We start from the raw sequence: 25,212 nt of genomic DNA, 5'->3' as shown, positions 1-25,212 counted from the left end.
TACACGTTGACCTTTTGTTTATTTTTGGGTACATTAGAATTCCTCTATTTTGTAAAATTATAATAACATTTATTATTGATTCTGAATGCTTGACGTATAATTTATGAAGAAATTATACTATTCTTTTATTCTGTCAAATGTTACATATTGTCAGCTTAATATGTACAATTCTTTAAAGTTAATAAAAACCAAGTTTCCTTTTGGTTTTGTCTTTATGTATCAATTTTATTAACTTAAAATATGTCTCAAGATAATTTTGTCGATACTACACATTTTTTTTCTCAAGCCACGATGTCTCGCTATTTCCGACCTGACAGATTTGATGTAGAACCGAGTTTTAAAAATTCTGATTTAAAATGGACGCATTGGCGGTTTACGTTTACAAATTTTTTATCCGAAGAAATTACTATTACTACTCCTGATTCTATGAAGCTGATGCTATTGGTAAACCATTTAGCTCCAACTATTTTTTCATATATTCGAGATTGTAAATTTTACGAAGATGCAATAAAAATACTTGATAATATCTACATAAAATCCAAAAATGAAATTCTAGCACGACACGTACTAATTTCTAGAAAACAGCGTCCGGAAGAATCTATTTCTGAATATTCAAGAGCATTGAAACTCTTGGCTTATGACTGTATCTTTCGAAATGTTACTGCTGAAGAACATGAACAGCAGACAATTAGAGGAGCATTTATTGCTGGCATTACATCTCAGAAAATTCGAGAACGTCTTTTGGAGAACAATACAATTACTGTGGATGAGGCTTTAAATCAAGCTATATCATTAGAAACTGCAGAACGAAGCTCAGAAATAATTACTGGGAATACAAATTCATTACAACTAAATGCTTCCTCAAATAATGTGACTGATTTGAATCCAAATGTGGCTGTATCCACTTTACAGCGAAGACGCTGCTTCTTTTGCGGTGGAAATATACACCAAAGAATAAAATGTCCTGCCTTTAAAGTGACATGTCAACTGTGTTCTAAACAAGGTCATTTTGCTAAGGTCTGTCGAAGCAATAAACAACAAACTGCAAATGTTCTAACTACAGACTCAGACGTAAATTATAATTTAAACAAAAAATTCTTAGCTGCGTCGCCTAATAGTTTACTAAAAGCTACTATACCAGTTTTTATAAATAATATATGCGCTGATGCATTAATAGACACAGGAAGCTCTGTTAGTTTTATAGACAATAATTTAGTGGAAATAATGAAACTAAAAATATGACCCTGCAAACAGACTATTACTTTAGCATCGTTGGCACATGTATCATTCGTAGAAGGTACGTGCTATGCTTCGGTTAAACTAGATTGCTATGTCTATGAACACCGTCAACTCTTAAAAGTTCACAATCTTTGTGTGGATGTCATTATAGGCCATGATATACTGAAAAAGATCATTCGACATTAGAATTTAAATTTGGACGTAATAGAGACCCTTAAAAAATATGCAATGTTATGAATGCATCTATTCTGCCTGTGTCTTTATTTACTAACTTGGTACTGGATATTACCCGTGGCGGTAAAATCTAGACGATATAGTAAAGCAGATAGCGATTTTATAAATACTGAAATTTCAAATCTTCTAGCAGATGGAGTTATTGAACCTAGCATTTCACCTTGGCGTGCTCAAGTCCTTGTTACTGGAGGAGGAGTATACCGAAAACGCTTAGTAGTAGATTATTCACAAACTATCAACAGATTTACACTTTTAAATGCATATCCTTTACCAAATGTAGAAAGTATAATATCTAAAGTTGCAAAATATAACTATTTCAGTCAAATTGATTTAAAAAGTGCCTACCATCAGATTCCAATACTAGAAAAAGAAAAACTTTATACTGCTTTTAAAGCCTGTGGTAATCTATATCAATTTATAAGAATACCGTTTGGAGTCACAAATGGAGTAGCAGCATTTCAACGAGCTTTAAATTTTATAATTAACACAGAACACCTGAAAGGTATATTTTGCTATTTAGATGATCTTACTGTGTGTGGAAAGGACAAAGATGATCATGATCAAAACTTAAATGGTTTTATGGCTGCTGTCAATGTACAATTTGACAATTAATGAACAAAAATCTATCTTTGGTGTCAATTCTATTAATCTGCTTGGATACAATATAAAAGACTGTCAAACCTGATTCTGATAGATTGAAACCACTGTTACACTTGCCAATTCCTACAAATAACGTTGAATTAAAAAGAACATTAGGTTTTTTTGCTCACTACGCGAAACGGATAAATAATTTTTCACAGAAAATACATCCATTGATTGGTATTAAGTCTTTTCCCATCGATGATACTGCAAAACATTTGTTTGCGTCATTGAAATCAGAAATAGAAAAATCCACTTTGACAGTTATTGATGATAATGAGCTTCTCATTGTAGAGACTGACGCATCAGAATTTGCCATTGCTGCATCTCTTTCTCAAAAAGGGCGTCCTATAGCTTTTTTCTCTAGAACCCTTTCAAATTCAGAACAACGACAACCTTCAATTGAAAAAAAAGCATGTGCCATTGTAGAGAGTCTTCCCAAATGGCGTCACTACTTAACTGGTAAACACTTTTTACTTTTAACAGATCAACGCTCTGTTGCATTTATATTTCATCAAAATCATTGCAGTAAAATAAAAAATGAAAAGCTTGAACGATGGCGTCTCGAACTATCGTGTTTTAAATATGACATAAGTTATCGTCCGGGTAAAGACAACACAGTTGCTGATGCTTTATCAAGAGTATGTGCTCAAATGAATACTGATAAATTACGTGAGTTGCATAACTCTCTCTGCCACCCTGGCATTGTAAGAATGATGCATTGGATTCGTATGAAAAATTTACCGTATTCGGTAAATGATATGAAGTCTGTTACACTGCCTTGCCCAATATGTGCCGAAGTTAAACCTCGCTTTATACAATCTAAAGGTCAACTAATAAAAGCAACAGCACCGTTTGAGCGACTAAACATTGACTTCAAAGGACCTTTACCGTCGAATACTTCAAATAAGTACTTATTAACAATAATTGATGAATACAGTAGATTTCCTTTTGCATATGCCTGTAAGGAAATGACAACTTCAACTGTTATAAGATGTTTACAAGATTTATTTTACATGTTCGGAACACCTCTTTATATACATAGCGATAGAGGATCTGCTTTTATTTCTAAAGAGTTTACAGATTTTTTAAGTTCCTTGGGAATCGCTTGTAGCAGAACAACACCTTATAATCCACGTGGAAATGGTCAAATCGAGCGTCTCAATGGTACTTTGTGGAAAACTTTACAACTTGCTCTTCGCGCAAGAGAAACGCCAATTGAAAACTGGGAGCAAGTTCTGCCAATGTCATTACATGCATTTCGTTCACTTCTGTGTATACCAATCAATACAACTTCTCACGAACGGCTATTTAATCATCCTCGCAGATCATCTAATGGAGAATCTTTACCTTCTTGGTTAGTTCCTGGACCTGTGTTAATGAAAAAAAATATCCGTAATAAATATGATCCATATGTTGAAGAGGTTGAACTATTACAAAGTAACCCCTATTACTCTTTTGTAAAGCATAAAAATGGACGCGAATCAACAAACGACAAACAGTTTCAAATCGAAATTTAGCTCCACCTCCTTCTCTTGTTGAAAACTCTATGAATCAAAATATAGAAGAAGAATTAAATGACTCAAATACAAAAAGTCAGAAAGATATCTTAGATGTTTTTTATGACTCTGAAGATAGAGTTCTGAGCTCGGAGGATAAGGATCTAGACAATATACAATCTACAGCGCCAAGCACATCTGATGATCAACATCTTAGGAGATCCGCAAGGACAAGACGAACTCCATATTATTTAAAAGATTGCAGCTGTGTGTTAGAAAAAGATAGAGGGGGTGAATGACGTAAGAAATTATACTATTCTTTTATTCTAAGACGAGCCGGTTGGCGTGGTTGGTAGAACACTTGCCTTTCACGCCGAAGGTTGTGGGTTCGAAGAAAATATATATATATATATATATTCTTTCTTTTCTTTTTTTTTAACTGCTATTTTATTGCATTTTAATTTATATATAATTATATATATATAATTATATATATATAATTATATTTTTTTTTTTGATATATTGTTTAATTATTATAACATTTATTTTATACGTCAACAATTTTATAATTCTGATTACACAATATGGATATTAGTCACAATGCGATTGTCACTGACAACGACAGTTACTACTCTTTTTCTTTGTCTTCAGACGATAGTTTTCAAAGTACTACATTGCCCTTAAACAGTCTCCTTGGTACAAAATTTGCCTCTTTCTGCAAAAACTTTAATGTCATACACATAAATGCACAAAGCGTCCCTGCACATTACACTGATATATTAGCCTCCTTCGATGTTGCAAATATTCATGCGATTTGGTATCGTATAAAACCATCTCTTTCTTCGACATCTTTCTCAATCCCAGGGTTTCACTTAATTCGCAACGATCGTACAGGCAAAGGTGGCGGTGGGGTTGGTATCTATTTACCTAGTCATATTCCTTTTTCGATTCTTAGCAAATCGTCATCTGCTTACTCTGAGTCGTCGGAACATATCCTTCTGGAAGTTTTATTTGGTAGCCTAAAAGTTCTTTTAGGAGTCTTCTACTCTCCATCACTCCTAATAAATTACTTCCAGGAGTTTGAGCAATTGTTGGAGTCCTACGTTCCTAGCGCTGATCACACTATAATCATGGGCGACTTCAACACTTGTTTAATCAAAAATAATTCACGTGCTAAACGGTTACATCAAATAATCAACAGCTCTAATTTAAATCTGCTTAATACGAGTGCTACACACTATTTCCCTAATTACGCACCTTCTTTGCTGGATTTAATGATCGTCTCCTCACCGGAGCTTATCAGTATACACGGACAGATTCCAGCCGACGCTTTCTCTTATCATGACTTGATCTATTTGTCATATAAAGTCCGCCCACACAAGGCTAAGCCAACCATCGTTATGCGCCGCAGTTTCAAAAACTTTAATAATTACGACTTCATGCGGGACTTGAACTCGATTGACTGGAATTCAGTGTTCAACGCTCCCACGATAAATGATAAACTAAGCATCTTTAATTCCCTACTTACTGAACTTTTTGATAAGCATGCTCCTCTTAGACCTACTAAATTAAAACACCTACCTGCTCCTTGGCTGACCAATGACATTAGAGCTCTAATGACAAAACGCAATGCTGCGAAGGCCAAATATAAATCCAGACCAACGGATGATAATCTGTCCAGGTACAAACGATTGCGTAATCAGTGCAACAGGATCTGTAGGAATGCTCAGAGGACTTTTGTACACACTTCCGTCAAAAATAAAAACCCGGCTGATGTATGGAGATTTTTAGAATCTCTGGGAATAGGACGATCAAAAACTAACATATCTCTTACGATGGATTTAGACAGACTAAACTGTCACTTTTCTAACTTAGGTAATTTCAATAATGTCCGTAAATATGAAACCATGACACATCTTAATGCACAACTATGACTATCCTGACTATCCCATGTTTTCCTTCAGTACTGTCACTAACGACGACGTTATAAAGCACCTGTCCTCTTATTACCTCTGACGCGACGGGTGGTGACGGTATAAGCAGAAAAATGATAACCTTGGTCCTGAATAAAGTTGTACCTGTCCTCTGCCATCTATTTAACTTCTCGTTATCCTCTAAAACGTTTCCTAGTACCTGGCGCGTTGCCCATATTATTTCTTTCCATAAAATTTCAAGCTGCTCAAGGCTCCGAAAAGTTCCAAATGGAACTTCAAAATCAATTCACCGCGTTGGAAACCTTAAGCAGCATTGATGAGAGAACCGACACGCTGGTCAAAATACTGCAAATCACATCCCGCAAGTGTTTTCCGCCACAGAGAAGAGACAACGCACCAAAACTCTCTGCTGAGACACTCGAGCTCATGAGAAAACGACGAGAACTACCATCGTTTTTGTCAGATAAGGCCTTAAACCGAACAATAAAAACGCTGACGCGACGCGATCTCCGACGCTCCAATACACGTGCCATCAAGGCTGCGATTGAGCAAAATCGGGGATCGAAAGTGTTCGCTCGCAAGTTTGGGAGGCCGCGTCTGACAAAACTTAAAACTGAAAATGGTGGGGTCGTTACCTCTAGGCCTGAGATTGTCGGAGAAGTAGAGAGGTTTTATGGGCAGTTGTTCTCTTCAAGATCGGATAAACCCGTGGGAATCAGTATTGATGACCAGCGCGCCCCTCTTATGCGCCATTACTCCGAGGAGCTCCCGGTCGTTGACTAAGGAGAGATTAGGGCGGCTCTAGAACAGCTTAAAAACAACAAAGCTCCGGGAGATGACGGAATCACAACAGAGTTGCTTAAGGCAGGCGGGACTCCGGTCCTGAAAGAGCTAGCAAGCCTCTTTAATTCCGTCATCCAACATGGCAAGACCCCGGAAACGTGGAGCAGGAGTGAGGTGGTACTGTTTTTCAAGAAAGGTGATAAAACCCTCTTGAAAAACTACAGACCAATCTCCCTCCTGAGTCACGTGTATAAGCTGTTCTCAAGAGTCGTCACGAACCGTCTCGCCAGACGACTTGACGAGTTCCAGCCCCCAGAGCAAGCCGGCTTTCGATCAGGCTACAGCACCGTGGACCACATCCATACTGTTCGGCAGATTGTGCAGAAGACCGAAGAGTACAATCAGCCGCTGTGTATGGCATTTGTGGACTACGAGAAAGCCTTCGAATCCATCGAAACCTGGGCAGTGCTCGACTCATTGCAGAGATGTCATATCGATTGGGGATATATCGAGGTACTGAGATGTCTGTACAACGCCGCTACAATGACTGTCCACATCCAGGACTGTAAGACGAAGGCGATCCAACTGCGCAGAGGGGTGAGACAGGGGGATGTAATATCCCCGAAACTGTTCACCAACGCGTTGGAAGACGTTTTCAAAACGCTGGATTGGGCTAGGTATGGAGTCAATGTAAACGGCGAGTACATCTCACACCTTCGATTTGCCGACGATATCGTCATCATAGCAGAGTCGCTGGAACAACTCACCGAAATGCTGCGTAGCCTAGGCGATACTTCCCGGTGTGTCGGTCTCGGTATAAACTTGGACAAGACCAAGGTCATGTTCAATAGGCATGTCGTGCCGGGACCGATATTTTTTTTTTTTTTTTTTTATATCGCCGGGAGGGCAAATGACTCTACTCCACCTGATGGTAAGTGGTAGTAGAGTCCAAACGCGACGACGGCCAGTACAGACGGGAAAAACGTTCTGCACTAGCCGCCTTCGCCTTGCCGGCCCGCAAGATGCCTCTTCACGCCTCGTTTTGAGGATATACGTCGAGGGGAAACCTCTCGAAGTTGTTAGTGAATATACCTACCTAGGACAGATAATACAAGTCGGTAGGAACAACTTCGAGAAGGAAGCCGATCGAAGAATTCGCTTAGGATGGGCAGCATTTGTCAACCTTCGTCAAGTCCTCAAGTCGTCTATAGCGCAATGTTTGAAGACGAAAGTCTTCAACCAATGCGTCTTACCTGCCATGACATACGGTGCCGAAACGTGGACACTAACTGCGGGACTAGTCCACAAATTCAAAGTCGCTCAGCGTGCAATGGAGCGAGCTATGCTCGGAGTATCTTTGAAGGATAAGATCAGAAATGAGATTATCCGGAAAAGAACCGGAGTCACCGACATAGCTTGCAAAATTAGCAGGCTGAAGTGGCAGTGGGCTGGTCACGTATGTCGTAGGACCGATGGTCGTTGGAGCAGACGAGTCCTAGAGTGGAGACCGCGAATCGGCAAGCGCAGCGTAGGGCGCCCTCCAGCCAGGTGGACCGACGACCTTAAGAAGGTGGCGGGCACCAACTGGATGCGGAAGGCGGAGGACAGGGAGCTTTGGCGCACCTTGGGAGAGGCCTATGTTCAGCAGTGGACAACGATTGGCTGTTGATTGATTGATTTGATTTGATTGATAAAATTTCAAATCCTACAACACCTTCACACTATCGACCAATTTGTATTCTTCCTTTTCTGTCTAAAGTCTTTGAAAGTATTGTCCACTCTCAGCTTACTCTATTCCTATCACAGCATGATATCTTAAGCCCTTTCCAGTCTGGTTTTCGTTCGGGACATAGTACTTTGACGGCACTTACTAAAGTTCTTGATGACATTAAATACGGATTAGACCAAAGGCATATATGTATAATAGCTTTACTAGACTACGCGTTTAATACGGTTGACTTTGTTATCCTCCTAGCCATTTAGGACTCACTCAACATATCTCCAGATGTTGTCAAGTGGTTCCGAACCTATTTATATGGACGCCTGTTGGCGTCCATATAAATAGGTTCACGGCAAAGGCAGTAAGAATGTGGAATACACTTCCATCAGATATCCGTCAATCCTCTTCAATTTCTATCTTCAAAATTCGTACTAAAAACTATTACCTATCTCTGTAACCTATCTACTTCCTTCACACTTCATCTGTCCACTCTTAATGTTATAAATGTTTGTATTGTAAATAGATATATGTATGTATGTATTTATGTATATATGTATTGATATATGTTGTATGGTTTATAAAGGTATATATGTATCTTTGTGTATGTATTGTTTACATTTATGTATATGTATGTACAATGCATTCGCCCGTTAGGTCCTGCCAGCATCTTAATGCAGGGTTGTCTGGACGAGATCACTACTTGTGTGATAAGACCGCCCTTGCACGCATCATGTTGAGGTCCACAATTTTATTTATATAACATGGCTTCTCTTGAACTTTTGTTTTCCTTTTTTTTTTACTTGTGTTTGTCTTTTCTTTTTTCGTTGTGAGTGTGCAATAAAGTTATTTAATAATAATAATAATGGCCCAGTGGTAAGAACGCGTGAAGTGGTGTTGTTGATTGAGTTTTCATGAGTTTTCATGTGCTTAATTCGTGATAATTCATCTCGTGCTTTACGGTAAAGGAAAACATCGTTAGGAAACCTGCATGTGTCGAATTTCACTGAATTTCTGCCACATGTGTATTCCACCAACCCACACTGGAGCAGTGTGGTGAAATAAGCTCCATATCTTCTCCTCAATTGGGAGAGGAGGCCTTGGCTAAGCAGTGGGACATTCACAAGCTGTTACTATACTATATATGATATCTTCAAAAGTTAATGACTACACAAGGTGATTATTCACCGGGCTAGCTAAAAAAGCCCATGTCCTTTCAAAGATGTAGTAAAATAACGAATATGTGGTGGTGGTAGTAGGTTTGAAGTCCTATCTATAATATAATTGTCGAGTTTTAAAGGATTATGAAGTAGTGCTATTGAACTAATTGGTCGTTTAGACGTGATGATCGGACAAACATATCCTCTCACTTTCAAAACAACTCTGAGAAATAAATAAGTTAAAAAAAAAACTAAAAGGCCTTTTAATTAAAGGTTTTACAAATAGCATTCAACATGCTAGGTGCAGTCGATGTGTCACACGCTTAAGGTCTCCTCGCTGTTTTAACGAACTTTGATGTCTGGTGTTGCGTTTGACGAATGTTTTCGTTACTTTCGTCGCTATAACGCGAAACGCTGAAGCCCGATAGTGTAGCCGAAGCATTACTCATCAATTGATTCAATTCACTGTCAGATAATCAACTTATTCAGTTTGTATTCGATTGAGTGAGCGTCTAGACGTCTCCGAATGAACGTCGTTTCAAGTATTTGATTATATGCAATAATTTATTAAAATTTCAATATGCATTCGATGGTATTTAAAATATTGCAGTTTCATTTTATATTCGGTGTTGTTTTAACATTCGCTTTGCCCTTCGAAGGATTGTACGAACTTGACATAATTCATTACAACGATTTTCATGCAAGGTAAGTTTTGTTTAAATATTTAAAAACTTTCTTGGGTTTCGCGTAATTTCTTGTTAGCAATATAAAATAAAAAGTAATGATTTTAAATCAAAATCAATTGTGTCTTAAATTTAATAACTAAAATATAAAAAGGCGTGTGTAAAACTTGTAAATAATAAATGTGATGACATATTAATGAATATTATTAAAAGAAATGTTACTCTAGTTGCCATGGTAACTAAGGTATAACGTGAGTTTGAGAGTAAAATTCCAAAAGAAAAAATACAGTCACAAAAGTACATATCTTTGTGATTTTTTATTTTTACTTCTCATTGTAAATATTTAATTTTCATGTTAATAATAAGGTCTACTGACATTAAGTAATTAGTAGTACACAAATCTAGGAAGTCGGTTTTAATCTTCTTCTAATTATCAATTTTAAATCAAGGCTGTGATTAGTGGAACGTCACAATGCCTACTATGAAACCATCGAGTTAAGACGCATTTGCTTTATTTAAAATCAAAATAAATAGGCTGATTGGCAAATAGGGCAAATGATGGTTAGGCGTCGTATCATCGCCCATAGTCATATGCTCTATAAGAAATATTAACAATCCTGTTCACCGTCAATATACCTCCAAATTAGAGAACTAAAACATTATGTCGCTTATGCTTGTGGTAACAGTGGCTCATTTACCCTTGAAACGGGAATACAACAGTCCAGTATTGCTGTTTGAATACAACAGTACAGTTTTGTTGCATAAAACCCTACTAACCTACTACTAAACTATTACTTAATTAAACAGCAAGTACATAGACAAAGGCGTGTTTTTCTACTAAATATAACTTTTTACTCACGACTAGTAGTGTTATGTGTTTGTTTGTATTTCAAATCATTAAAAAGTACTAACTTGTCTATAGTGTCATCCTAATATCTTTAATCATTTAAATAAACAAGACAAAAGATATATATATATACAGGTTATGCCACGCTAATCCAATGCAGGTTAGGGGAAACATAAATGACAGAATTTTATCCAACATTGATGATTTATTCACGATGTTTTTCACCTCGTCACGAGATGAATTATAAAATTTGCTTCATGCAAATGAAAAGTCATTGGTGCTCGGATTTTTATAAGCGTTTTTTGTTGTGACGTTTTATTTTGTTCGGAACAAAGTTGTATCACATATTACGTGAAAGGCAAAACACGATTTCTTGCTAAAAATAACCCAAGCTTATTTTTGTCTTAAGTAAGATGCTTGTGTGTGAGTGCTGTCTGTGTATGTGTGATAGTGAATGTTGTCTCACCTATCTTATATATTTAATGGCTTTGTTATATTATGACAGTAGTTTACATCCGATATTATAATAGTCTTGCTAGAAAAAAATTACGAAATAAAAAAAAAGAATTTGTTCCACACTTCAAAGACAAACAACGCTGGTATTCGTCTATCATATCTTTGCATAAATGTGAAAAAAAATGTTTTTAAACACAACATTTAAACGAGATCCGGGTCGGAAATGATAATTATAATAAACTGATAATTAAAATCAATACACAAGTGTAATGGTGTAATGCTTCAATGTTGAATAAAGTATTTTGATTTTTGAATTTGATAACTTCGGTTTTTAACAGCAAATATATTATGATCTCCCACTGTCTTGTGTCCCACTGTTTTACTAATTATTCGTTAAATAACGTTATATTAAAATAATGAATTCTAAGAAGTAATAGCTATTATCTCTCTAGGATCTTAGAATCTCTTAGGATTGTACAAAATTAAAACTTCTTTAATAAGTTAAAAGGTAAAGAAAATATGTGTGTATATTTTAATAATATTCATATATACAATTAAAAAGCGTTGCACTTTTTTTTTAATGTCAATCGTGAATACGGAAAGAAACACCTCATACTTTAGAAGAACCTGCGAAAGTAACGTAGTATATAGTATAAACATTATTTCTATTATAGTTATTATTTATATTTTAATCTGCCTGGAGGCAATCCATTTATTTCCAAAGTGTGCTCTTTAAAATCGATTTAATTAAATGAATGAATTAACTTTTACAAGCAATTATTTTAGGTTTGAAGAAACTTCAGTGGATACGCCGACATGTCGGTACAACAATTACTCCTGCCTTGGCGGATTTCCTCGTCTGTATAAAAAGATTGAGATGTTGAGGAAAATGAAACCAGATGCAATACTCCTAAACGCTGGTGATAGTTTTCAAGGGACTTATTGGTATACCCTCTTGAAGTGGAATGTCACACAGGAGTTCATGAATTTGCTGCCGCATGATGCTCATGTAAGTATCATTTAATTTAAAGGTACGATTTTGACGTCATCCTGACCGAATTTAACTACGGCGGTCATTCTCTAGAGAGACTAGCCCGTTATGCAGGACATATTATATTGCGTAAGTATATGCGCTAGTGTATTTGTTCTCTCTATTAAGTCTAATAATCCGATTTTTTTTAATATATAAGCTTGCGCTTGTCTGTTATCACACCTGATGGAAAGTGATGATATAGTCTAAGATGGAGCGCGCTTGCCTAGAAGATGCCTATTCACTCTAGACTTGAAGGTACCCATATTGTAGGTGGTGGGAAAAACGAAGGTTGGGAGGTTATTCCAGATCTTAGTGGTGCGTATCAGAAACGAGGAAGCAAATCGTTTCGTACGTGTCTTAGATACATCAACAACGTACGGGTGCAGATCTTTACGATGCCTCGCAGTTCTATGGTAAAAAGGTGACGGAGGAACCAAATTAAATAGTTCCTGGGCACACTCTCCGAAATATATTCTGTAGAAAACCGACAGACAGGCAACCTTACGACGGTGTTCCAAGGTCTGGAGTTTTGCCACCAGTGTCTGGTCACCAATGAGCCTTCTAGCATGACGATCCACTGAATCCAAAGCTTCAAGCTGGTAATTAGCAGAGCCGTCCCATAAATAGCTGCAGTACTCTATGCACGATCTGACTTGAGCTTGATATATGGTCAGAAGCTGCTCCGGTGTGAAGTACTGTTTGACCTTATTGAGGATCCCAAGTTTTTTGCCAGCAGTTTTAGCTTTGGATTCAATGCATTGCCCAAAGTTGAGTTTGGATGTTAAGGTAACTCCTAGAAGGTAAATACTGTCGGTGATGGGTACAGATACACCGCATTCCGAGTTTACCCACATACACTGTGTCCCGTGAGGGGTTATATAGGGCTGAGCTGGGAACACCGGAATACCTACTAAAAAAACCAGCGGTACCCTTTCCGTCTTAACGAGGAGCGCCACGAGATCTCTTGCGTATGCTACCGTGACGCTCTGACGCCGCCTGTTGCATATTAAGCAACTTTGCACTGTTACACAATTTATTTATTTGTATTATAATTTTGTTTACCGAAATGTAATCGAGAAAATATAAAGGAATAATAAATACAAATTCATCTTAGATAAAGGAATATTAATGGTTATAAAATATCTCCAGGAATACACCACTCATACTCTGATACTCCCTCATGTCACAATTTATATCTTCTATATAATATATCTGAGACAATAATTTATGCAGAGCAAAACCTTTGCAGTTTTTTAAATTAATTTTTTACGATTGTTATGATGATATTTATAATGAAAAAAAAGCTTTACAAATAAATATACCTTAGATATACATATGTGGTGAAAAGGATTGTAATTATACAGGAACAGAAACAAAGCCATTAAAATCAAGTAAGCGCACAAATAATATGTATACAAGTTGTAGTTAAGAGTATATATATATATATATATTACTAGTGCATATTCAAGTATGACTTAAAAATAGCATATTGGCTTTGTCCGGTCATATAAAAAGATAGAGCACCTTCGATCGTCTTAAAAATATTTAAACGATATTGCACCTTAATGATGTGTGCTTAAGGTGCATTATACTTATAGTAAGCTGTACATATTGTATGATAGATAAATCACAATACACTTTTGATACACTGAATACATAATGTAATACGTTTCCGTTCTTAAATTGCGTAATAGTCCAGGTTATTATGTAATTTAGTTGTAAATTGTGGGAATAACCTTATTAAATACATTTATCCTTTAAAAATTATTAAACCATTTTCATATCAATATATATGTTATATTATATAAGAATAAAATATTTATTTGTTGTTGAAAACACGTGTGTCTTAACCGATGACTGCAAGTTCAAACCAAGCAAACAACACGAAATGTGCACATGCTTAATTTATGTTTATAATAATCGCCTGAGATGGAATACATTACGAGGAAACCTGTATATTATGTCGAATGAAAGTCTGCCACATAGGTAGGTATACGCCAACTTGTAATGGAGCGACGTGGTGGAGAAAGCTTCAAACAGTCTTTTCAAAATAAGAGGGATGCCTTAGCTCAGCTGGACAATTGTAGGTTGTAAATAAAATAGTCACATTTATTAGGAGTTTAAGCTTATATTACTAATCATTAATAGGGATAGCACGACACGTTTTACGACAGCAGAAGTATTGTTGTTTATTTGGCTAATGGTATAAACTATAGACGCATGCGCTATCCAAAAAAAAGGTGGTTCTACGATACACACGAGTTTAGATGCAGTGGTATTATACATGCTGAAAACAACACGTCATAATCGTGATCCTGACTTAAATTAAAATTGCGAATCCCACTCATCAGATATTCTACCGCAAAATAGCAGTACTTGATATTGTTGTGTTCCAGTTTGAAGAATGAATGAGCCAGTATAATTAACAGGCACAAGGTACATAAAATCTTAGTTCCCAAGGTTGGTGGCGCATTGGTGACCACTTACCATCAGGTGGACCAAATGCTCGTCCGTCTTCCTATGCTATAAAAAAATTTATATAAGTTTTAGATTGAAAAAGTGTTATTGTTGTAGAAATTTGGCAACTCTTCTTTATCGCACCACAAAAAAATGGAATTCTTTACCAGCTCACGTTTCCCCTCCTTTTATAACCTGTGCGAATATATATATATATAAAAAATCATTCTTTTATACAGGCAATTGGCAACCACGAGTTTGATGATGGACCCCAAGGCTTGGCTCCATATCTCAGGGCTCTGAAAGCGCCAGTTATAGCAGCTAACATGGATACCAGCAAAGAACCAGTCTTACAAGGCCTCTACAAACCACACGTAATTATTGAACGTAAGAAGAGGAAAATAGGCATCATAGGTCTTATAACAACAGACACAAAGGTGGGTAAAATTTATTTTGATGACACAATAGAGATTAGCCAACTGCGCAGGACATATTATAGTGCACAAGTGTGTGCGCAAACACAGGTGTACTATCTATTCCCTCACTCTCATAATCCCATGGAATGGTAACCCAACACGACCGGAAAGAGTTCAGACACAGGACCAACGGTCTTACGTGCTTCCCGAGGCACGGAAATGAACACTTCCAACTTTAAGACCCCGGGCTGCTACTGAGAATTTTCGACAGAAAAACTTAATAAGTTTTTATTGGCCTAAGCTGGGATTTGAACTCATGTCCTCGGTATCTGCGGCCTCAACGATCGAGGAAATCCTAACTAATATTATAAATGGAAAAGTGAGTTTGTTACACTTTCATGTTTAAACTCTTTAACCGATCATCATGATATTTTATTCACGTTGTAAAAGGTACATAAGAAGACATTAGCTACTTAACACCCAAAAGCGAAATGCTATAGGAATCACCTAACCACACATTTTCACGTGGAATCTATATGAACATTCAACTTTGACTTGATTTGATAATGAAGATAAACTTATCTTTGCTATTTGTCTGTCGTAACATTAACTATGTTTAAGCAAATACACATTAATGATAGTAAATAAGTTGTTATTAAAATTTACTTAAGTATTTATCAAATATAATGAAAAAAGTTGGCTGACACTGGAGCACCTCCACCACGCTGTAATGCGTATGATGTGAAATTAATCCAAATTGATGGTTTTATTTAATGAATATATAATTAAAGAAAGTAATAAATACAATAATATGTAAAATAAATAAAGACATAGTTGAAACTATGTTGATGTTAATAAAATATTCGGGAGTAGAGCGCGGCGGCAGATAGGGGGCTAGACAGCTTAATAGTCATGCTCTTCGTCTAATATTATGGCGGGAACATATGTTTAAAAAAAAATTTAATTACCGAATCTGCATCTGCAACTTAGCAACAAGTTACTTTTGACTTTTCTCATTTGTCATGAAGTTTTAAGTGAGAAACGTAATAAAAATTTGACGCGCAATATCCTCAGGCCCAATGGCCTGACATTCGACGCGCAACAGTCTGGATGTCAACAGAATGTCTGGCCATTTTTTCATTAAAGCATTTCATTGAATTTCAGATATTATCTACGACGGGTAACGTGGAGTTCACCGATCCACGTGAGGCTGTGAAACGGGAAGCTAAAGCGCTAAACGACATGGGAGTTGATATAATAATTGTTCTCTCGCATTGCGGCCTTGACGTAGATAAGTGAGTATTATCGCGGAATTATCTTAACTTTATCCCAACTACAGTAAATTCACCAGGTTGTAACATTAAAAAATGTTTTCCCTTTAAATAAAATGTATATATTTCTTATTAAAAACTACTTTGGCCGCGACAAAGTTTATAGAAACAAAACTGTTGTTTCTATAAATAATAACTTTTTTCGCTGTGATACGATTTCAATGAAACAAAACCTAAATGTTGATCCTGAGCTGAGCTTAATCTATCTGTGTAAACCGTTATCAGACAAAAAAAATATTTTGTGTACTTTTACTATTTTTTATAGCCATATCACGCAAATATTTTGATAAATTTATTCAACGTGCCCACACGCGGTTTCTACTGCGTTATCACATCTATAGATAACAAAAATCTCTTATAAAACAGAATCTAATTAAAAGTAAAGCCTAAGTCTGTATCAGAATAGGTATTATATAAGTCTGTTAATATACATGGATTGAATTATTACTAGATTTCATGTAGAAATTAATATAGTTGTATGTTTACATAATTTTTTTTCGGAATTTACGTTCCGTAACGATTCGTGAGTACTTCTAAAAGTTATTTAATCTATACTTTACCAGCGTGCGGTGGAGAGTGATGTTATGTAGTCTACGTCCTTTTCTATACCCATTACAACGTTTATACCAAATTTAATAATGACTGGTAAAATAGCTAAGACGTAAAAGCTTAACAAAGATTTTGGCATTTATAATATAAATATATAACATATGCCGGCTTTCTAACAGGCGGGCAAAGCCGATAACTATAACAGATGAAAATGTTTTGATTTGGTTTGATTTGAACTATTTAACTACGCTGGTTTTTTGTTTCATTGTACGATAAAAATGATGTCTTTATATACGAGGTAATATTTTCAGAGAACTCGCCCGTGATTATGGCGAATATATAGATATAATAGTAGGCGGACATACTCACTCTTTGTTATGGAACGGTGCAGCGCCGAGCGGTGAAGAGGTGGCAGGACCGTATCCTGTCTTCGTTGAGACGAGCGCTAACAAAAAACATAAGGTATGCTTCTATCGAAAACAAGGTCTGAGTGAAAGGCCTATCGTCCTTTCTCATTTGTTTTAAGCAATATTCTGTATTTATTTTCTCTTTTTTCACTTCCATCTAATGCAAGTATTAAAATATTACGTCACCTTCAGACACTAATAATATATACCAACTCTTAGACCGTGACCGTGCCAATAATATAGTGTCATGTCTCTTGATCCTATAAATTACATTGCCTCACTCGCCAAACCGTAACATAGTTATGCCTAAGTGTTACGTTTCTATATATAACGTCTTTACAAGTGTTTTCAGATTCGCATATATTTTATTAACTAGTCGCAGGAGTTTTTAAATATATGTAAGCGGATGGTAAGTGATCACCATCGCCCATATACATTGTGACATTGGCCACCAACTTTGGGTATTAAGATGTTATGTCCCTGCGCATTTAGTTACACTGGATCACCCACCTTTCCAACCGCAACACAACAACACCAAGTAATGTTGTTTGGCGGTAGAATACGTGATGCGTGGGTAGTTTCTACCCAGACGGGCTTGCAGAAAGCCACCAGGTTACTTTGTAATAAAATTTTACTTTTAGGTGTTGATAGTTCAAGCTTCAGCTTTTACCAAGTATATGGGAAGTCTGATTGTTTATTTCGATTTTCGCGGTGACTACGTGGACTGGAATGGGGGTCCCGTGTTTCTGGATCGATCTGTACCCGAAGGTATTTATGATAATAATTAAATTAGCTATATTATATTCGATATCTGGTTTTTTCGTTTTCCCATTTCGTTTTGCGTAAATTATTTGTTTTTTATTTTATTAATATACATATTGACTTTTCAATACCTCCTGGATCCTGGATTCAAACCACTGTTCGAGCCAATAAAATTTCTCAATAGTAGCCCTGATTTTGGAATTGGGCAGTACACTTCCGTGTCTCACAAATAACTTATTGTTTCATTATGCGCCTGAACTCTTTTCGGTGGTGTCGGATTTGTGGATTTTCTATCAGATTATGAGTAACGGAATAGGCAGTGCACTTGTGTTTGCGCACACACTATACTTGGGCAGTCCTACGCTCATTCCTAGTCTTGAAAGAATTTGATTTGTTAATATTTTTACAGATTAAAACAATTATATTATTATTTTAATAAAGGGCAACATTTTACTCCGAATTGCCATTTTGTTTACACTTATAAAAATAGAATAATGTATTTTGCATAAATAATTCTTAATATTTATAAGGTTTATATCATGAACTTGACCCCAGTTATTTCTTCATTATCATATCTTAATAGTTCAATTATGATTCAATACTTGCTCTTGCGCGCAGTTCCACCTGCGTTAATTGTTCATGTCCCTTGATATATGTACCTGCTATATTATAGTCGTTTCTCAATGATTGGGGTATTAAATAAACAAACTTATCCGCTTTATAATATTAGTATAGATACTTGATTTAGATTTGATGTTAGTAAATAGAAAACATTAGACATACTCGTAAAGTGATTTTAAGTTAAAATTGAGTGACGAAATATTATAAATTATAACAAAATAACATAAAATCGTGATAGTCGTTTTAAGTAATCGAGAAGTTGCGTACTGTAAGATAATTTCCTCTGCGTCAAATATAAAGTGATACGCGAATATGAAATATTACGTAATACAGTTTGTGATTCGATTTTATTTGTGTAGTTATCAATTTAAGTGTTATTTTAAAAATAACATCAATGATAAGAGTTTATTAACAGTATATAGACAGAAGCAAAGCCTATTAGCTTATTTCCATACGAGATCTATAATTACTTGTATATAGAACGAGATACGTTATTAGTAATATATACCCTCATCTGACTGTACTTATTGCTTATTATAAAGTATATATCTTTAGACAATATGTACATTGATAAATCTATATATACATAGCAAATGGGTTGCCTAGCTAAATCACGGACCAACACTGGTAATAATGTTAACTTTATTTCACTATTTTTGATCAACTTCATTGACTTGTTTTTGATGAAAATCGAATATATAGTATATAGTATCTGTGTGAATTGAAATAAAGTACTTTTATTAATTGTTTTTTTTTTTAAATTATAATAAATTTATTAAATTCACGTACTTAAAATTAATAATTTGATTAATGACCTTTTTTTAAGTAAAATTTAAAAAAGTATCCCCCATCCCCACCCGACGCAAAGCTGCCCATAATACACGCCGCGTTTTAAAACTGTACGGCAATGGACAACCTGTGCGCCAAGTAAGACCCGGAGCGAGTCTTACTTTATAGTATCTTAGACTAGTATAAAAGACAATGTTAAAATAATAAAAATATCCTGGGACATTATTCACACACGGCCATTTGATCCTAAATGAAGCAGAGCTTGTACTAAGGCAGCCAAACAACTGATATAGGATATCAGTATACTACTTTTCTTTTGTAAATACATACTTACATAGATAATTACACCCAGACTCAGGATAAACAGACGTGTTCATGCACACAAATGTCTGTCCTGGGTGGGAATCGTATCCACAATCTTCGGCGTGAAAGGCAAGTTTCTACCAACCAGGCCAACTGGCTCGTAATTTTGAATTAAATCATTCATTAATTATAGAAGCAATACATTTACTTACTAATTGTCAGAATAAAAGAACGATTTTAATAAATAATATTTTGATTTTCATGATTATTAAGACGAAGCCATTAAAGCCCGCCTGGCGCCGTATGCGGAGATGGTCCACCAAGCGGAGCAAGAAATCATTGGAGAGAGTAAAACTACATTATATTTTGAAAAGTGTGTCTTCGGGGAGTGCGCTCTCGGCGATCTTTTGGTTGATTCTTTAACTGAATTTGTAAGTATTTTAATATTATTATAAGAGTCAGTGTATGTGTTTACGCACACACTTGATTAGTATTACTTTTTATATACTTTATTGTACAGCAAAACTAAATTGTACAGAAGGCTTAAAGCTCATATGTTTCAGCCAACATCAAAACATCAATGGAATGTTGTAGTAGACGTGTAATATGAAATGTACATAAAAAAACAATAATATTAAATTGAATAAATAATACTAACACACATCGACATACATAATTGTATATACGATACAAATACAATACAATAAATTTCCTACATAGTTGGCTATTCACCACTCGGGACCGCCTTGATTAAAATCGGTCATGGGGACATTATCATAGTTTCAACATAAATACCGGCTTCGGCCTAAAAAATGTAAAAATAAAATCACGTTACTTTGAAACGGTACTTAAATCTGTTTAACTTAATAACCAAATTTGGTTGGAATAAACGTATTATATATATATTTAATTCTTGTAAAATATTAAATGAACATTTTAATATGCCATCAATTACTTGATCAAAAATTGTATGTCCTTTGTACTTTCAATGCATTGGATCACTCACCTTTAAAAGCGGATTAAAACAACTCAAAGATGTGATGTTTGGCGGTGGATTAAATGGTGCCTGGGTAGTACGGTGCTAATGGTATCCAACCAGACAATTTACTAACAGTAACAACAGTTTACAGCTGTATATTGTGTTTTGATTTCAGGGAAAGACGCTACGATCTGATATCAATTACATATCATTTATTCAACGCGGTAATATCAAGTCTACTATTCCGAGTGGTAGTAAGTATTACAATGGATGGGTAATAGATTGCAACCGTTTAACTTTGTGGTAGGGCTTTGTGCATCATATATTCCACCGCTTTAACAATGCACATAACATTACTCAAGGTTGGTGGCGCATTGGTATTATAAGCAATGTTAAATATTTCTTACAGCACCAATGTCTACGGGCGTTAGATCATTTGTCAGTCTACCTACCGATTACAAATTAAATACAGCACTTATTACTATTATATGTTATGTTGTAGACATAACCAAAGGTGTAATATTCGAACTGTTGCCGTTCAACGATCGCATACAATCATTCGAATTACAAGGCAAAGACGTGTTGCTTGCCCTCGAACGAAGTGTTTCCGAGCCCTGGGAGATGACACCATTCAAGGGACCTTATGTTTTGCAGCTGTCAGGTATGATACCTTTTAAATATGTTATTTCTGTATAAATTATTTAAAGTGCTTAACGGTTAAGATGTTTTTGACTCGAGTATCCAAAATAGGAGTGTAATGTTTTCTGGGTTCATGTATTTATGTATGTGAGTTTATAATATATTTCAACGTAACTTTTCACTGCAATTTAGGCAACACCCCAAATCTGTTTAGGCATTTAGACAATCCTCACATCACCCCATGTGATAGAGGCTATAAATTCATCCATTCGTTCATTCATTCAGGACAGTATTTTTAAATTATTAAATAAAAAAATAAAAAATGAATTTTTATATTTAAGAAAGAAAACTTAAGACAATTAATATATATTTTTTCATTCGTTCAAGGTTTACGAGTGACATACAATGTGTCAAAACCAGAAGGGCAAAGAGTGACCTCAGTGACCGTTGGCCACGAGAAGTCTGATGTGCCATTAGATCCTGAAGCTTTTTACCACCTGATCGTACCAGCTTATTTAGCTGATGGCGGTGATGGATTTACGGTAAGGATTGTGCAAATATGTAATTCCAAACGGCTCGTTGCCAATTATAACACGTGTACGTAAATATACGCAAAGTAAATAAAAGAATTATGTAATTGCCAAATCCCCAACGAATATACTGTATGAATTGTGAATGTTCAAATTACGTACAAAATACTAAACTGTTTCAATCATGCGAGTGTTGATATTATAACTACAAATTGTATGAAATTAATTGCTATCATTTTACACGTCAGTGTTGTCATAATAATAATGTGTTGAAAAGAGTTAACTAATACATGTTTTTTTCCTGTAAAATACTTTCAGTTTCGCGAATACTGGATTATTGTATGGAGCCGTCAATAGAGTTATTCCTAAGATGTTATATTTATTGACGGTATATATATTTTTTAATTTCAGATGTTTAAAAATGGAAAAAGGAACGTTGAAGTAGTCGGACGTGATCAGAAAATTATTGAAAATTATATCAAGAAACACACTCCAATAAATGTGACAAAAGATAACAGAATAGTAATTAATAAATAAGTCACAGATAATAACGTTAAAATAAATACACTATATATTTATTCAGGAAACAAATAAATATATAATACATAATACTAAGAAAATACAAAATATACAAATCGAAAATCAATTAAGTTCCAACTAATAATAACTTAATACAGATTAAAAAAATAACAGAATATATTTTAATGTTTATTTTCATAAATTGAGACAATTTAAATAAATTAGTTTTCGCCTAGTGGTCGATTAAATGGTATAGTAAAATCTATAATAAAATAAACACTAGCTATAATACAACTACCAAACAAAAAAGAAAAAAGAAAATCGGTACTGTAAAAAGTTTTACACTATTTTATCTTTGCCTATTTTAAAATAATTTTATTATTAAAAAGCTACAGTTGAGCTGTCTATTGTAATTTTTACAATGCATGAAATATAATGGTTTCTTTATATACTAAGAATATTGATATGTTGAATCAATTAAATTAATAACAATCATGATATAAAATGTTTGATCTCGGAAATGTCTACGTAAAAGTTATTGATTTAGTATAAAGATTTGAAAATATATTAATGAATTAAAAGCAATTAAATAAAAATTGTCGTTAAGTTTTATTTCGAAAGATGTTTCAATTTAGTTGGTAAATTTGTAAATAGGACTCACGTGAAAATATATATGTATAAGTATACTTTAATTTCATGTGCTTAATTTGTGTTTATAATTCATCTCGAGCTTAGCGGTGAAGGAAAACATCGTGAGGAAACCTGCATGTGTCTAATTTTATTGAAATTCTGCCAGTGGAGCAACGTGGTGGAATAAACTTCAAACCTTCTCCTCAAAACCAAAAAAAGGAACTTAGCCCAGTAGTGGGACATTCACAGGCTGTTACTTACTAACTAATTAATAATACTTTAATATATATTTTCATAATTTGTACGCTTCTGTAAGCGTCCTTGCATTTGTTTAACTTAACTGAATTTTTTCTTCTTTTAATTCCTTACGCCTTTTTCATGGCACTAAAACAAGTAACTCAATGCAAGTAGTAACTACAACTATAGTCGTAAGTATATACTTGAATATATAATATTCTGTTTGAAATACATTACGCGGTATTGATAATCTGTCAGAAAAACAATTGAATTCATAAATTTCATAAAATGTATACATAATGGTAATTAATACACCAGTACATGTAATGCATATATATGTCGTACTAGCTACCCTCATCCCGGCCTCGCACGGGGAGAATAAGGGTCGATGTACAATATCGATATAATACATTTATATCGTAATGCATATAACTATTGGTTTACGAGACGCTGCCCAGTGATGCTCTCAGTTGTTGTTTTCCGACATCTTCAACAATCATCGTCATGTTCAGCCAAATTACAAAAATCTTTAAAGAATTATACACTTAAATCTTCCTCATGACTCAATCCGTCTATTGGTGTAAACCGTATGAAAATTCAGCATACGCAGCGGGGAGACTTTGTTTTATAATATTGGGTGATATTTCTATACCCGCACAATTCTGAAATCAAATTAAGATCGATTCGGTAGCAGTTATTCAGTTTTTAATCAAGCGCGGGAAAGTTATTCTTCTTCTAACTTTTAGTGAAGTTCATAGGGCTTCTATGAACACATTTAGTGCAGTAGTTTGCATACTGCATTGCATCAAGTTTATTAAGCGAGAGTACCTGACTGTATTGCTATCATTAGAATTGTATTGGGTCTAGACAAGGTCACGCAGCTGTTGTCGATTTCGTTTGTAGACAAGGTCATAATGTAAACAATTGTTGTATAGATTTATAGAATTGAAGAATATAATAAATGAATTTTGGTTACGAAAATAACTATTTCATGTTATTTAAAAACAGATAAAAAAAAACTGTAAACGTTGAATTGAATTTATAATTTACATTGTTATTTTATGAACTAAATCTAACACTTTCCGACTGCTTTTGTCTAAGCTATCTTTATATTTTTAGATTCTCCTACAAAGTATGTGTATTTTATGTACTTTGTTAAATAATGTTTTTATCTGAAATAAAGTCATATTCTACATTGAAAAAATATTCAACAAATAAGCGAAATTGAGAACATCAATGGACACAAGACTTTTTTGCGTGCAGTGCATTGACAAAGCTAAGAATTGGGTTATAACTTTAGGCAAAGATGTCCTTTCTAAAATAAATGAGAAAAATACATACAAAAAGTCAATATTTATTGCTCATCGCTATTAACTTGGTTACTCAAGAAAATACAAAACGGTGGTCGTGTAAGCCTAGTGTGGAGGTGCTGGGATTTGAACCCAGGACTTTCAGCATGCGAAGCAGACACTCTACCACTGAGTTACACCCCCGACAGGAAGTACGATGAAAATAACAGATACTTTATACACATTATCGATATTATATATATATTATTTTATATATTATACATACTGTTATATACGGCTGACTGCCTCGTTGGTCTATTATGAATAAACTTTAGCAGATAAGTAAATTTGTGTTCTGATAATATTTGCCATTTACACTTTAGAGCTGTAGTTTAAAAGATAATACTTATATTATCTTATTAGGCCGAGATGGCCTAGTGGTTAGAACGCGTGAATCTTAATCGATGATCGTGGGTTCAAACCCGGGCAAGCACCACTGAATTCATGTGCTTAATTTGTGTTTATAATTC

At 35.0% G+C, this 25,212-nt stretch overlaps 1 protein-coding gene and 1 non-coding gene across 2 annotated transcripts; one reads left to right on the top strand and one right to left on the bottom strand.

Annotated features, from left to right (window-relative positions):
- Positions 1-9,709: 9,709 nt before the first annotated feature.
- On the top strand, positions 9,710-23,085 carry LOC126775535 (apyrase-like). Its single transcript, XM_050497550.1, has 11 exons — positions 9,710-9,910; positions 11,978-12,200; positions 14,921-15,118; positions 16,262-16,392; positions 17,289-17,439; positions 18,026-18,152; positions 20,133-20,290; positions 21,014-21,092; positions 21,341-21,499; positions 21,865-22,019; positions 22,419-23,085. The coding sequence occupies exons 1-11, from the start codon at positions 9,786-9,788 to the stop codon at positions 22,542-22,544; spliced, it is 1,632 nt and encodes a 543-aa protein (XP_050353507.1). The 5' UTR covers positions 9,710-9,785; the 3' UTR covers positions 22,545-23,085.
- A 1,729-nt stretch (positions 23,086-24,814) lies between these two features.
- Positions 24,815-24,886, bottom strand: Trnaa-cgc (transfer RNA alanine (anticodon CGC)). The gene has a single exon. It is a non-coding gene; the product is annotated as a tRNA-Ala (tRNA).
- Positions 24,887-25,212: the final 326 nt, after the last annotated feature.

The sequence above is a fragment of the Nymphalis io genome, chromosome 18 (genome assembly GCF_905147045.1).
Source record: "Nymphalis io chromosome 18, ilAglIoxx1.1, whole genome shotgun sequence".
NCBI classification, from domain to species: domain Eukaryota; kingdom Metazoa; phylum Arthropoda; class Insecta; order Lepidoptera; family Nymphalidae; genus Nymphalis; species Nymphalis io.
The sequence above is the reverse complement of the archived record's forward strand: the minus strand, read 5'-3'. Positions and strand labels throughout refer to the sequence as shown.